At 36.4% G+C, this 15,322-nt stretch overlaps 3 protein-coding genes across 5 annotated transcripts; 1 reads left to right on the top strand and 2 right to left on the bottom strand.

Moving 5' to 3' along the window:
• The first annotated feature begins 258 nt into the window (after positions 1-258).
• Positions 259-2,897, top strand: LOC121266554 (mannan endo-1,4-beta-mannosidase 6-like). Of its 2 annotated transcripts, none has more exons than XM_041170420.1 (6): positions 259-482; positions 684-963; positions 1,162-1,356; positions 1,618-1,740; positions 1,868-2,079; positions 2,273-2,897. In XM_041170420.1, the coding sequence occupies exons 1-6, from the start codon at positions 298-300 to the stop codon at positions 2,706-2,708; spliced, it is 1,431 nt and encodes a 476-aa protein (XP_041026354.1). In that variant the 5' UTR covers positions 259-297; the 3' UTR covers positions 2,709-2,897. The 2 variants fall into 2 exon arrangements, with proteins under 2 accessions (XP_041026354.1, XP_041026353.1); XM_041170419.1 differs by having other exon boundaries at positions 260-488; positions 2,273-2,895.
• Positions 2,898-4,782: 1,885 nt separating this feature from the next.
• Positions 4,783-8,554, bottom strand: LOC121265586 (serine/threonine-protein kinase STN8, chloroplastic). 2 transcript variants are annotated; one of them, XM_041169267.1, is made up of 5 exons: positions 7,948-8,554; positions 7,397-7,570; positions 6,711-7,115; positions 5,995-6,358; positions 4,783-5,371 (listed from the first exon to the last, which is right to left on the bottom strand). In XM_041169267.1, exons 1-4 carry the CDS (start codon positions 8,524-8,526, stop codon positions 6,008-6,010), a joined length of 1,509 nt encoding a protein of 502 aa, XP_041025201.1. In that variant the 5' UTR covers positions 8,527-8,554; the 3' UTR covers positions 4,783-5,371; positions 5,995-6,007. The 2 variants fall into 2 exon arrangements, with proteins under 2 accessions (XP_041025201.1, XP_041025202.1); XM_041169268.1 differs by having other exon boundaries at positions 4,783-5,344.
• Positions 8,555-9,096: 542 nt separating this feature from the next.
• Positions 9,097-13,532, bottom strand: LOC121265236 (serine/threonine-protein kinase AtPK2/AtPK19-like). The gene is made up of 7 exons (XM_041168784.1): positions 13,378-13,532; positions 11,595-12,544; positions 11,243-11,325; positions 11,024-11,144; positions 10,709-10,882; positions 10,027-10,131; positions 9,097-9,702 (listed from the first exon to the last, which is right to left on the bottom strand). Exons 2-7 carry the CDS (start codon positions 12,267-12,269, stop codon positions 9,397-9,399), a joined length of 1,464 nt encoding a protein of 487 aa, XP_041024718.1. The 5' UTR covers positions 12,270-12,544; positions 13,378-13,532; the 3' UTR covers positions 9,097-9,396.
• Positions 13,533-15,322: the final 1,790 nt, after the last annotated feature.

The raw sequence follows: 15,322 nt of genomic DNA, 5'->3' as shown, positions 1-15,322 counted from the left end.
TTCAATATTGCTGATCACTAAAATTAACGTATCTTAGGAGTAATGTATATGCAACTTTACTCCTACCCTTCAATTGATCATGTCCGTAGGCCATAGCTGAGAGTAAATTTGAATAGCTAGCAAGTTGAGGAAAGGGAATTGTCTTGGCTTCAAAGCTAGAAATTCGATCACTTCTTGGGCACTTCCCTTCTGTTCCTCGTCACTTTCAAAGAACAAACCTAATCATACATCGATACATATAAATGTGTGGTCCATGAAATAGGCAAAAGTATGCTAATTTCGTAGCTCACGATCACCATGGATACTCTCATGAAAAAGAATTTGTTGCACGTTATCTTTGGGATGGCCACTTTTATGATTGTTATTCAAATTAGTTCAAGTTCCACCATATTTGCAGGTGCCACTGGAGATTTAGAGGAGCAAGTAATGGATACCATGGTGGAGGGCACTGAAAATCATTTAGCATATGACCATAGCAGAAGTTATGGGTTCGTATAACCTGTTGAAGAGTTTTCTTATTTTTCTAGTTTTTGTTATAATTTTGTTTTTGTACAGATGTAAAGATGCATGCCACACACAGGAAACATATATACATATACATTTCTTGGATCATGTACACATTTACGTGTAAATATGCACAGTGTGCATGTGCATGTGTTTGATATATGCATGCATGTTTTCAGGATTAATGAGCTGGGTAGCATGGAAGATGATGCATGGCAAATGGTGGGAAAGAAAGGGAACCAATTTGTGGTTAACGACCAACCTTTCTATTTAAATGGATTCAACACGTATTGGTTGATGGTATTTGCTGCGGATCAGTCCACCAGGGGAAAGGTCACGGATTTGTTTAAACAAGCATCTTCAGTGGGTCTAACAGTTTGCAGGACATGGGCATTTAATGATGGACAATGGCGAGCTCTCCAGAAATCTCCTTCAGTTTACGACGAGGAAGTTTTCAAGGTACCTACTCTCAAGTAGTACTGTACTGTTTCCGGGGTCTCGTGCGTGCTTGTGAACTCTACTTTTTTCTTTCTTTTTTTGGCTAAATAACATCAACTTTATTTTTTTAAGAATCTGCAATAGCATTGAATATCATTAGCATGCAGCGTTTCGATGTTCATAGATCTGCATTTCCATTTTTCGAGTGACATCCTGCAGGCCTTGGATTTTGTGGTGAGTGAAGCAAAGAAATACAAGATCCGGCTCATACTATCGTTAACTAACAACTGGGATGCGTATGGAGGCAAAGCACAATATGTGAAATGGGGAAAAGCTGCTGGCCTCAATGTAACATCCGGAGATGACTTCTTCTCTGATCCAACTCTCAGGAGCTACTACAAGGCGCATGTTAAGGCTAGTAATTGCTCGCTACTATTATATTATATATATATATATATATATGATTATATATATATATATAATCATCTTTAATTTGACTGTTAAATCGAACTTGTATCATATCAAACTTGAAAACTGAACATTAATTTGATCATAGACGTGCTTTGCTAATAAAAGTAGCTCTCTGTTCTTGGGATTTGCACATTTATCTCTTTTACATTTTCAGATTTAATCTAATTGTGTTTATCTATGTTAATGCTTTGTCGATGTATATAGACGGTTCTTAATAGGGTCAATACACTCACAAACATAACTTACAAGGACGACCCCACTATCTTTGCATGGGAGCTGATGAACGAACCTCGATGCACCTCTGATCCCACTGGAAATAAACTGCAGGTTTGTTTTCACAACTTGTTTTTTTTTTTTTTTTTTTCTAATTCTTGTTTAATTGCCTTCGATCGAGGAAAGATTCTCTTCATGATTCCCTGATCTATTGTTCAAGTGAAATTCCGTTGTTTTCTAGTCATGGATACAAGAAATGGCAGTCTATGTGAAGAGCATGGATCCAAAACACTTGGTGGAGATTGGCTTGGAAGGATTTTATGGTCCCTCAACACCTGACAGGGTTCAGTTAAACCCAAATACATACGCCCAACAAGTGGGAACTGATTTCATTAGGAACCATCAGGTTCTTGGTGTTGATTTCGCTTCAGTTCACATTTATGCAGACTCTTGGTGAGTCACCCTACTCACTTCCCCAAAACTTTGCTCTTCAAATATGAAAATTTTACGAAGATGTATGCTTTGTGACTATATTGTCAATGCGCGAGCTTTCCAGCTTGTTTACACTCATTGATCTTTCTGCTTATTATAGATAGACATGATTATGATAACTTCTGATCCAGTAATACAAATATCGTTGAAATAGGATTTCACAATCAATAACTAATGCCCATCTGCAATTCACGAAGTCGTGGATGGACGCTCACATAGAAGATGCTGAGAGACATCTCGGGATGCCTGTTGTGTTTGCTGAATTTGGGGTATCTTCAAAGGACCCTGGCTACAACTTGTCATTCCGGAACACCCTTCTCAACACAGTTTACAAGATCCAATTGGACTCTACAAAGAAGGGAGGAAGTGGTGCCGGGAGTCTTCTGTGGCAGCTTTTCCCTGAAGGGACGGAAAACATGGATGATGGATATGCAATTGTTTTGTCAAAATCTCCGTCAACATCAGACATCATATCCCTTCATTCCTCAAGGCTCGGGATCTTCAACTCCCGTTGCTCTTGGAAATGCCATTGGGGTTGCAACAAGAAGCCTGCTTTGGATCAGACATTCCTCTACCATGACGATCTGTAAAACTTATAAACATGAACATAAAAGGAATGGCCGGGTCCGAATGAGTTGGAATACTAGAATAAAAGTTGATGATGGAAGACCATGCGACTGATTGTATAATTCATATATTGTAATTTTGTAATTTTTGTGTTTTATAATGTAATGTATAAATATAAAATAATGTAATATGTAGTGAATCGAATTGTGTGTTGCATGCATTTTACATGATGAATATTGTATAATTTTCTTTTGCATGCATTTAGTTAAAATGGTAATTAGTTTATAACTTTAGTTATTTTTTACATAAAAATTAGTTTTCCATTTTGATACATTTTTATTATTATGGACAATGATCAATTAGTATTATGCTTTTTAACAGAAATATAGGCTTTTAGATAAAATAAAATAAAAACATTATGCTTTTCAACATTACCTTTTTTTTTTCACAAAAAATTAATAACAGACTTTTGTAAAAAAAAAAAAAACACACACACACACCCCGAAACCCGGATTTTCGGATTTTAAAAATCCGGATTCATCAGGGTTCTCGAGTTTTAACCCGGGTTTGAAATCCGGGTTCTGGGCCGAGTATATCCGGATACCCGGTCCGAAACCTGGATGAATAGTCTTAGGGAGAAGATAACAGATTTATTATGTTGATACCCAACTTTTTAAATAAACAATTACAAGAATATTGATTTGAGTATTAAGAACCCTCCCTCCCCCCACTCCTTGTTTATGCCTGCGGTTGCCCTTGGTGGACGCCAATCAAAATTTAGTATCTAAGGTTACTAAAAGTATGCAGGTTTGCTTTCTTGCCTTAACTGCCAAACTTTGGATATATCGAGACTAACATAAGATTTAACTATCATCATGACCACTTGGTCTTGGTGGTTCAGTTTTTGGTATCCTTCGAAAATCCACTTAAACAACCAAATCAGGGTCAATACCAGCAAAAACATATCTCAAATACACTTCTAGCTACTATATATTTGGCTGATAAATACCATAATTGTATTATTGTGTTCAGTCCGATCAATATTCTCTTTTTTGGTGTAAATAAAGCTGAGTAAAAATTTAAAAATCGGACTCCGAATTTGGCTCCACTCCGACTAGGACAAAATGAAGTCAGAGTCGGATTTTTTTTTTTAATTTTTCAGTTGGAGGTGGAGGCGGAGTCGGAGGTGTCATTGGACCGACTCTGACTCTGATACAATCCGACTTCGACTTTATGCTCCGACTCTGACTTTGCCCCGCGACTCCAACTCCGACTTCGATATTGTACATATGTTATAAAAATATGATTTTATCTATATATTTATCATATATACTAGTATAGTTATATAGTTATATAACTACAACTTATATAGTTAAATTCAATAATATACTAGTATGAGCTAATTATTATAAACTAATATATTTATACTACAATATAAATAGACTAATGATAGTTTAGTATATGTAAATATCATAATATTAGTACCAAGCATAATAAAATATAGAAATAAATTAGCCGCCAGTATTTAAATAAGTCTAATATAATAAATTAATAACACATATACTAGTTTACTAAAGTATAATAACATGTAATTAGACACTAAAAAGTCTAGTATATAGTTAAGCTAGAAACGTGTTAGACATTGGTATTATAACATGTAATTAGATACAAAAAATAATATGTAATACTATAGAATGATAACATGTAATTAGACATTATAGTATAAGTCTAGTATAAAAATAAGTTAGATATTAATATAGAAGTAAATTAGCATTGAATGATTTAGTTTTAATTTTAAAACTTTTGAAAAAATTAAAATTTGAAAGGCCACAAAAACTCTTTTTTAAAATGGACTAAATATGAAGCTAAAAAAAGTCCAAAACTGAAAACCTAAATCCGACTCCACTCCGACTTGAATCGGAGCCTACACAAGTCGGAGTTAGAGTTCGGATTTGAACTCCAACAAAGTCGGAGTCGGAGTCGGATTTAGGAGAATCCAACTCCAACTAAGTCGATGCTCAACCCTAGGTGCATAATCCAAGTTGTTTTTATCCCTATAGTAGTAGATGAACTGGGTTGTAGCTGTTCCAATCCAAATGACAAAAGAACGGGGCATCGACAGGAGCCCATTTCAGGATTGAAATTAAATAATAATAATAATAATAATAATAATAACATCTGTTAATGTTGTACGAAGAAAGGAAAGAAATATCATGATCAAATGAAGAGCTGGGGCACCTTCTGCTACTGCATGTATGTTACAGGAAAAAGATACAATTAAAGATACAAATATGATACTTGTATTAATCTGATTGTTGGTTCTGATCACAGATCATTTGGTTGTGGCACGAGCACACATCTCAAATTCTCCTTCAGTTAAGTTATCCATCGCACTAATGGTGCTAATAAAGTATATAAAGTGCAACAATTATATTTTGCCAAATGGGAATGGAATTTTTAATCTTCGGAATAACTGAAAAAGGAGAGAAAAGTTAAACCTTCTCTGATATGTTGTAAAAAGTTGCCAAACAAAACTCTGAATTACTATTTTAGTCGTGATTGCATCAAATATCCAAGTATGTTTGCATGTACTCCAGTCACCTTATGCCAAAAATGCAGTAATAATTAGCCATCGACAGTGTGGCTTCAACTTCTGCCACTGCATCAAAGAGAATACAACACCTCCCTGCCATGAAGTGAGCAAGAAAATTATGTTTAAAACAGCTTGAAATGTTTAGCAGGAATACAAGATTGGCCTTCGAGGGATAAAACAAGCAACTTAATCACTTGGGGATCATTCAAACAGGACCAACGAAATGAAGGAATGATCAAATTACAGTTTGAAACTCATTTTCTGGTCATGGTTTTCTTTTTTTTCTTTTTTTTACTACAGATTGTGACACAGACGAGTTATATTTCGACTCAGGAGTCAAACAAAAACTTTGAGAGATCTACACATAGACAACTATATACTTGTTTTTTTTTTTTATGTAAACTAATGTATTTAGCATACATATTTATAAGAACACTAAAAAGTGGAAAAAACAACTATAGATAAGTTTGTAGACCAAAAACAAACAACACTCCAACCAAGTTTTGTATGCAGGTTGGCATGACTCTTGAGCACATGAGTGTCCTAAACTGCCAAAAATCAATAGGTTAAAGTCCTAGAAATCATGTTTTAATGGGTCCTCCAAGTCTTTTAGCAATCAAGTAGGGAGGTTCATGCATTGTCCTATCAAATTTAATGGCATTAACAAGAAAGTTTCAGAAAATGGAAGGATGCCAGGGGGGAAAATATTTACTTACATCACCAAGCAATTCATTTCCTATTTAAGCTAAACTTTGAAAGAACAGCAACTGCCTGGTCACCACCCAGCAGAAAATAAGGATGCGTCAGAGCAGCAGCAGCAGAGATACGTCCCCTTCTGAGAAAACCTCTCTGTGATATAAGCTTTGTGGCCAGATCCCACCCTCTACCCAAGTCGAGATCAAGAATTGTAAAGTCAGGCCTCAACCGCGTGTATTCCCTCCATTTATTTAAGTCATACCCAACTGTTTTTAGTTCTGAATTGAAATTCTTTAAGCTTGATGTAGATCTTAAGGTTGGTATTGCCATTTGCATGAGTACAATCCCAGCGGAATACATATCAAAGAGATCAGGACTGTTTAGCTGCAACAAGATTTCCAAACATCACTTAGTACTTCGGGGAACAAAATAACTTAACCCATGCTTTAAATGGAGATATGCTCTGCAGTGTTAAAGAAAGCTCATAAGGCTTTTCACAAATCAGATTATGGTCTGAATACTGAAAGTCATATAAATTCAAGGTATCAGATGATTATCATGTGCAAGCCCAGAAGTCCGTTGTTTAATTTGCTTTCCCTTATACCACGTTAAAAACAAATATTTGAAGTGTTCCTTCCCAGGAAAACACCAAAAAGAAAAGGTAGAAATCTTTTGTAACCTGCCCGTCTCATCAATAATAAAATTTGTTTACTGATCAATAAAGAAATCTTGTTACCTGCCAGAGGATTGGAGAAAGGAACGCTGCAATGGGCTCCGGAGGAGGACTTGGTGTTTCCTCCGGGAGTACGTATAGTTCAGGGGGGCAATAATCAGGATCAAGCAGGCTAAGTTTGGGTACGTAGTTCTTGCCAATCCGAAGATCTGTGGCTGCCCCGAAATCTATGAGCTTGATCTGTCCCCGTTTCGTCACCACCAAGTTGGCAGGCTTTATATCACGATGAACGATGCCTGTGTTATGTATTTTCTTCAGTGAGGTAATGATTTGGCGCATTATTTGCTTGATGATCAAAGCATCTCGTTTAACAGAGTCCACTCCTTGCAAGACCCGCCCAAACATGACAGATTCTAAGTTTAAAGGGAAGTTGCGATCTTTCATGTAATCAGCAAGATTGCGATCACCCTGTCACATGGATATCCCTAAAAATTAATCCACCGGGTATAGTTGTGCATCCCTATAAGAACTTAACTGTAGAAAATATGCAAGCATGTGATATAAAGAAGCCTTTCATCAAGTGATCCCACAAAGATTCAAAGGAAATAATAAATAAATAAACCAACATGCTGCGTTAAGGGCATAACTCAAGGATACTTATCCTCCATGCATTCAGTATCACATACTCATAGCATTCAGTGAGTCCTAATTGTCATGCAATGCATGTGTTTGATCTCTAAAAACTGCACCTCGAATTTCCAAACAAGCCATTTTCCTCCCTTTGTGAATTGAGAATTTGTTTCGTTGGCAACAAAACTTCCAAGGAACTCAGCGCATGATTCAGGGGCCGCTCTAGACAGTCTGTAGTTGAACCACTCCTCAAAGTCACCGCATTCTTTACCCCCTTGGATTCCAGTCTTCACCTGCACATTCCCACCAACAGAGAACCAAATTTACAATTTTATAGATCAGGCAAAGGATTATAGAAGGTGGATTCTGGAATTCAGTAACAAGGGAAAGCCTAGTTCGAAATTTTACCAAGTTCAATAGCAAGGGCAAGAGTACAAAGCTGAGACAAGGGACTTTGGAGATGATTTTACTGAATAACATGTTTAACCGCAATGCAATATGTTTGAGGCTCCTAATTGGTAGATTTTAAGCCAAAACAAAAACACAAACGACCTTCATTTCACCAAGGGACATAAGAAAGAACTTAAATACATATCAACCGGTCTTGACAACATCCGAGTCCAAATCGAACCAAAGAACAATATAAAACCATGAACCATCGCAGAGATACCTTTTTTAGAATGACTTTCTCCTTCACCCTCTCATCCAATTCCGTCGCATTTCTTCTTCGTCTATTCTGTACCTTGTTTTCTGCAGCCACATTCTTGGGAACAATGGCACCAGAATAAACAATACCAAAGTTCCCTTCTCCAAGTTTTTGACCTATCACAAAATCCGAAGTGTTCAAGTTCCTCTTTCCACTCAAACTGTCCAAACCCAGTTGCAGAGGAGCCAGAAGGTATGTATCAATGGCACCGAGGAGAATACCAGGCCTTGAAGTTAAATAAATCCAAGTCAGCCCAGCAAATACCAGGAACCCCCACTTTTGCATCTCGGAAAGTTCCCCGGAAACTCTCTGAAATTGCCAAAACCCATATTGTAAAACGGGAAACTGATCCAGGTGAAGAGCATTCTCCAAGAAATCTTCTTGGACGTTTTCAATGAATACATTACACCTTAGCCGGTTATATTTGAAACGGTTCGTGAAGATACAGAGATTTGTTGGAGAAGTCAGCTTCAAAGGAGAGAAGCAGAAACTCCTAGGATTATGTTGAAGAGCACTCGGAGTTGGACAAAGCAAAGAAGCCATGTCTGGACTCCTTTCACGAGAGAATATCTAATATTAGTGTCAGCAGAGGCTGATAATTCGCGACGTGGCATTAATGCCATCCGGGAGTATTGGGCAGGGGAGAAAAAAAAAAGTAATTCACAAGATCTTTTAATAAAAACCTTATGAATTTCTTGTAAATCATAGATCGATATGATTTGGTTAAAAACCTTCATATTTTTAAAGAATATGGTACCAAATTTAAAATCTTTTAATAAAAAAAACTAACTAATAAACACCATAAAATAAAAAATTCTCTAGAAATCAAACTAAAAAATAATTCACAAGAAAAAACACCTTAAATTATAATACCATTAATGGAAAATAAGTCCATAGATAATATAAAGACGAAAAACCAAATAAATGGCAGCACCAGGATATAGAATAAGTGGATCTGCTATTTTGTTTCATTGAAAGGCCATGTATTTCTCTTCCCTTCTATTTAATTCGCGCATAGGATTTTATATTTACAAGAAAACCAATGTGTTCAACATCAATTGTACGGTAAAAAAAAAAGTCAAAGCCCCCAAACATAATTAAGATTGGTTGATCCAGATTCCACACTCATCATATAATATATATATATATATAATATATATATATATATATATATATTTGTGTTCAGCAGCGAACCATTTCCAGAGTATAAATAAACAGAGCCTCACAGTTCAACTTCAAAATTAACCAAAGAAAATAGCGGACCAATTGTTTAGCATACTAGCTTCAGTGATACAGAAGAAGTAATTGCAGACCATATAAGGTTTCCCAATCCAAAAGAGCACAAGTAAGAATTCCATGTAGAACAAATGACGCGTGTGTCGGCACCCAAAAGAAGGAAATCCCCGGCAGCATCTAGTGGAAGGTGGAGCTATCCTTCTGAAGAAAAGAAGCTGCAGGCCTCACATAACTGAAGCCCGTGAAAGGGTTTCCACCAGCATTTGGACTAGCAGCTGGTGAATCCACAACTGGCATGTCCGTCCAGCGCTTCTCAAAGTTAGCTATGCAGTGCTTCCCGGCAACTTCGGGACGAAAACTTGGCTGGATTTGTCGGGTCTCCAGTTTCTTCCAATTGATTGCCTTGAACCACTTATGGCGCTTAATTTCCTCGCTCCCAGTAGGTCCACAACCAAGGCGCTTGCTTGCTTCTTTCTGTAGCAGCTGCAATAGAAGAATTAACATACTCAGATCTGTGTTGCAACGAGGCACAAGAATCAGATAAAGATCAACCTTGTTCAGAGCTAATAGCATTTTGTTCATTCATTGTAATACTTGAAATAATTGACAAGATTTTCTCAAATCTAGAAGGTAATTTCCGTATTGACAAATGCAGAAAAATTTCAAAAAATAACCAGAAATACAATGCTAATTAAACAGACCTAAAATCAATCATCAACTTTAGAAGGCTCAAAAACCCAGTACAAGAATGAAGAATTCAATTAATGGAGACTAAAAAGCATGTCTATCAAGACTAAAAAGATTTACCCCTTTTAACAGAGAATGTGCATCACTTGTCAAAAATGCCGGTAGCTTGATCTTTTCCTTTACTATCTTTTGCTGAATTTTCTCACGGTTCCCAGTAAAAGGAGGCTGTACAAGCAGAAAGCAGAACAAAACACTGTAACTGTCTGGTACCACAAACTTGATATATCCCTATTATAAATCTTTGTTCTAAGTTGCAAAGTCTTGACCATATTGAGACATGTCAGATTTGTATTCATACATCTATACAACTAATGCACATATGACTATGAACAAAACTACTATTACGAGCATTGTAGAAAATTATCAAAACTGATAAGCATTCTCATGGTATAACTTTCTGAAATACACACGATAGAAAGTACCACTTCAAAGAAGACAACAATCAATTATCATTCTAAGAAAGTTTTGCAAGAAATGAACCCCCCCCCCCCCCCCCCCCCCCCCCCCCCCCCCCAAAAAAAAAAAAAAAAAAAAAAAGAAAAAAAAAAAAAAAAAGAACACACTATATGAGACAGTCAACACTAATCTTCACCTTCAACCCACAAAAACTCTGAAGGGTGTAAAATACTGTAAGACATCTAGTGACAAATAATCTAAAAATCGACTCCAGCATCTAAATGACAAAAGACTGTTAATAGAAAAAACACCAACCAGAACAAATAAATGCAAGTAGAACTCTAACCTTGCCAGTTAGCATCTCAAATAATAGGACTCCCACGCTCCACCAGTCTGCTGCCTTATCATGCCCCTTTCCAAGAACAATTTCAGGTGACATGTATTCTAAAGTTCCGCACACGGAGTTAGACCTCGTATTTTCGTCAAATTTCTTTGCCAGTCCAAAATCAGTCAACATTGCCTAATTGATAAATGGGTAAAGGTCAGCTAGATATTTCTTTGTTGATGAGAGGACAATTAGCATGTTCTCGCGCACAAAAGGCACAGATGGAAGAGCACACAAACAGAGAGAGATGAGCACACAAACAGAGAGAGAGAGTACATGGCCATCTGCATCCAGTAGAATATTTTCAGGTTTAAGATCTCTATGCATTATTCCATTTGCATGGAGGTGAGAAACCGCAGATACAATCTCAGCAGCATATAAGCGGGCAAGATCTTCCCTGCAAAAATAAAATAGAATAACATTTAAGACTATTGGCCTGAGTCATCCTACACAGCTACGCTCTTGAATAGTCTACAATATTGAAATCAGGGGTACCTGAAAAGGCCATGGTGATAGAGCTGAAAGAAAAGGTGACCCCCATTTACAAAATCCAGCACAAGATATAATCTATATTTTGTCTGCATGGCAGAAAAACTCAAGTCAACACTCTCATCATAAAGCATGCAGCCAACTACCCTCATTCAGATTCAAATAAGTTGTTCCACTAAATCTTTGAGTAAACACAATCATGTCAGAAGTAAAATTTTAAGATAGCAATGCTGTATACTGATGGGATGCTCAGATATAAAGCAATAGCAGAAGCAAAACTGAGGCTTCTGGAACTGTCAAGCTCCAATATATATTATAAGTGTAAAACTTCAAAATATTTAAAACATGTAGAAATTACTTGGAATGAGTATCTGAGCTGGACAATGAAGGGATGATCTACATTTGTCAAAATATCCCTCTCAGCTTTCATGTATTCTGCATGATTCTTCTCCACAATCTTGTCCTTCCGCATGACCTTCATTGCATATATTTCTAAACTACCCTTTTTCCTCACCTGATATACTTTTGCAAATGCACCCTGCCCAACAACCTTCAAGATCTCAAAATCATCAATGCCTACACTCTCAACCTTCATGAAATTTCCATCAACATCTTTAAAACATTTCTCAATTTTTCCATCATCAATGGCAGGTTTCTGAACTTTAATCGTTTCTCCTTCGACACACTCTGCTAGTTGCACCAAATCCTCTGACTCGTGTATGGTGAGCTTGCTGAGCTTCAATGATTGACTGATACAAGAAGGGCCAACTAGAGAATGTGATCGGCTGTAAATGACAACCGGATCATCATAAATTAGCTCATTCGCATCTTCTGCAGAAATGGAGTTACCAGAATCACAGCAATTTGTTTCCATTGAAGACTGAATTGGTAGAGGACCAAACACATCAGAGAAATCCAGCTCAACATGATCCGTAACTGCAGCATCTGTGGGGTTCACAGGAAAAAGTAATTGTGTTTGCAATGGTTTGCAAATGCGGGTCTTGGTAAAACCAGGTAATTGAGATGACACCATGTTAACAAGTATGAGGAGGGATGAGAAGAACAGATGCCGAAATCACTAGCCACTACAGATTGATCTGTCCAGAAGTCCTTAAGATTCGCACTGCAGAAGAGCGCCTATCAATAGCCTTGATTAACAGGTAGTTCCTGAATGCAAAAGGAGTTCCCAAAAATTTTGGCAGCAAGCAAAACAGAATCCAGAAGAAAAGGATGTTCTTGTTTCCCGATTTACAGGAAACCACTGATGTCTCAGTAATTCTTGAATTCATGAAGATCAAGTAGTCAAATCTGCACTCCGAGGAAAACAATGTAAGAATTTGTGATCAGAAGTATAAATCCACTTATCAAACCCATAAATTTTTTTGATAACTTTTAACAGCCAATAAAATTAAAGAACTTAAAATTTATTTTGGGTCAGATCAAAACTTTATAATACAAGCAAACCCTCTGATAACCCAATCAATAAAGAAGTGCAACAGACAGTAACCACACAAAACGAGATGGATTGTGGGAAGCAAAGCAATGGATTAGGTGTGGTCTCAATTGGCTTCAGTCATGAGCAAACCTTTCAATCACACATTAGAATTACACTTTTCAACCTTTTCACCATTGATAATTATCGTACCGAACAACAATTTCCAAAATTAAGTCGAACCAGAAAAAGATAATATAGAAACGAAGGAAGGCGAGCCCGTACAAGTGAGAAAACAAATTAATCTTTCGTACTCAAATAAATCATCCACATAAAAAATAAAGAAATATGGTAATTACTTAAACGAAACATACAAAACCGGCATACGAAAACGAGTTGGAGGTTGATAACCAAACAATATCGAGATGCAAAATCAAAATGAAACCGTAAATAAATCGCAGCAGGATTGGAGCCCTAGGTTGATACAGAACGCGACGAATAAAAAAGGGTCCACGCAAATCAAACCCCGACATAATAGGTGCAAAAAGACAACGTCGAAACATTCAACGCATAATCAGATTTGTTCAACATTACTTAGTTTCCTCACCTTTCGAAATCATATCACAGATCAATAAAAAATAAAACCTGTATCGTGAACAATAAAATTGAAAAAAAGAAAAGAAGGGAAGAGGAAGAGAATCGAAAGTACCTGGAAGGTTGCAGCGGAGAGGGGCGGAGGGCAGGACTGTAGAGATGGGGTTTCCCTTTTTTGGTGCGTTTTCCTTGTGGTTTTAAACGAAAGAAATGCCTACGCTTCGCCGCTTATATGCTGCAAATTGATGGTCGAATATTGGAAGTAACACGTGGCGAGGTGCATTGGTTGAAAAGGCAAGTTGTCAAACAGAAGAACGCTAATTTAGGCGTAGGAATATGCCTTGTGCCTTTAGGATTTTGGTTCCTTGCGGCCACCGGTCATCACCTTCTTGCTCTGTTCATGCGCCGACATGAATTATCTTGGGTATTTTTTTTTAATTTATAGAAATAGACTTCATTTTATTTAATAAATTGAAGTTACAATTATAACTTATTAATACAGAAAAAAACTCAGACTACAAGTCAAACTAATGCATTTGCTCTGGGCCCCCACACATAAATTTCTTTGTGACGGGCATTGTCTTAACTTCTAAAAACTCTCTCCTAACAGAAATGAACGCTCTGTAAAAACAGAACTAAATGCTCCATCTTCTAAAGAGAAGAAGTACTATTTTCATCCTCTCCAAGAGGAGGATTACTATTTCTCCGATTCCTCCCAAACGAGGAACGATACTCTATTGCTATGGACTATTTCTTTTTATTATATGGTTGCTACCCGCCCCGTAAACCAACCCCTACAGGGCAGGGTCACCCCTCCCCCGCCCCCGCCCCCTCATGAGCAGGGGTGTCAAAATTTCCACCGTATCCTGCCCCTGCCCATCCGTCTACCCCCTACATTTTTCTGGTCTCTAAATGGTCCAGAATCTATTTTTGGACCCATAATCCTTTTATGGGCCACTTTGGACCTAGAATTTAACTAAAATAATAAATATATTTAAAAGTTGAAAATATATATATATAGAACTATTAACTATATACTAAATTTCAACTATTAACCAATTAAGTAATAATCATCACTAAGGCAGTGGGCACTAAACTATTACAAATTAAAATTTACAATTATACAAATTAAGACTCTAAGAGAACTAATAAACTTAAAGTATTACTATATTACAAACTCCTCTAAAAATATTAAATATTACAAATTGTACTATTAACTATTGTAGAAACATTACACTTAATTGTAAAATAACAATTATAACTAATAAATTTTCAATTTAATCAATTTGGGATGGCGCTGTGGCGGTGAGTTCACTAAGTGGTGAGTTGTGTCGACTGTTATAAGATTGAAAATCAAGATCATAAACATTAATAGGTTATAAAACCTGAAATATTAATAAGTTAAAAATAAAATAAATTAGAATTATAAAGTTATAAAATAAAACAAAAATTAAAAAATTAAAAAACAAAATATTAAAAGTACTAACCAAGATGAGATTGCGATTGAGCAATTGGAATTTGAGATGAAGATGAGACAGATGAACATAGATCGGTCATTAGGATTCAACATGTGTATATTGAGAATATAAAAGCTAAAAAACATACAAGTAAAATAATTAGATACTAAAATATAATATAAAATTATAAATACAAAAACAAATAAAGGACAAATTGTACAAACCATGGCAATGGTGGGTCCAATACAAAGTCATAATGCATCGGAGGTAGCAGTAGATGCCGTCTCATGTATTACTATAACAATAAAATTTGAAATGAAATTAATGAATATCAATTAAATGAAAATAAATTAATTAATAAGAATTAGAAAATGAAATTAAAATAAATACTAGATCCAAACTGATCACCACTCTCCTCCACGACGTCGGCCTCTTCATACTTAAGCACATCTGGAACATGAATTGGAGTTTCCTTGATCCAATTCTGCGTGCAAATCAAAGCCTTCACAGTAATATGAGCTAATGAACTCTGAAATGAATCTAGTACACGTCCTCCGATGCTAAAAGCCGACTCCGAGGCTACGGTGCTAACAGGGATGGCCA

This window comes from Juglans microcarpa x Juglans regia, chromosome 5D (assembly GCF_004785595.1).
Source record: "Juglans microcarpa x Juglans regia isolate MS1-56 chromosome 5D, Jm3101_v1.0, whole genome shotgun sequence".
NCBI classification, from domain to species: Eukaryota; Viridiplantae; Streptophyta; class Magnoliopsida; order Fagales; family Juglandaceae; genus Juglans; species Juglans microcarpa x Juglans regia.
This window is presented reverse-complemented; position numbering and strand designations above follow the sequence as displayed.

Coding starts and splice junctions, on each gene's coding strand:
- LOC121266554 (XM_041170419.1), top strand. CDS start 298: ATGGATACTCTCATGAAAAAGAATTTGTTGCACGTTATCTTTGGGATG. Junction 1,357..1,617: donor ACTACAAGGCGCATGTTAAG/GCTAGTAATTGC, acceptor CGATGTATATAG/ACGGTTCTTAATAGGGTCAA. Junction 2,080..2,272: donor CACATTTATGCAGACTCTTG/GTGAGTCACCCT, acceptor TCGTTGAAATAG/GATTTCACAATCAATAACTA.
- LOC121265586 (XM_041169267.1), bottom strand. CDS start 8,526: ATGGCTTCTTTGCTTTGTCCAACTCCGAGTGCTCTTCAACATAATCCT. Junction 7,571..7,947: donor AGAAAGTCATTCTAAAAAAG/GTATCTCTGCGA, acceptor GGGAATGTGCAG/GTGAAGACTGGAATCCAAGG. Junction 6,359..6,710: donor TTTCTCCAATCCTCTGGCAG/GTAACAAGATTT, acceptor ATCTTGTTGCAG/CTAAACAGTCCTGATCTCTT.
- LOC121265236 (XM_041168784.1), bottom strand. CDS start 12,269: ATGGTGTCATCTCAATTACCTGGTTTTACCAAGACCCGCATTTGCAAA. Junction 11,145..11,242: donor TATCACCATGGCCTTTTCAG/GTACCCCTGATT, acceptor TTATTTTTGCAG/GGAAGATCTTGCCCGCTTAT. Junction 10,883..11,023: donor TACTGGATGCAGATGGCCAT/GTACTCTCTCTC, acceptor TTTATCAATTAG/GCAATGTTGACTGATTTTGG.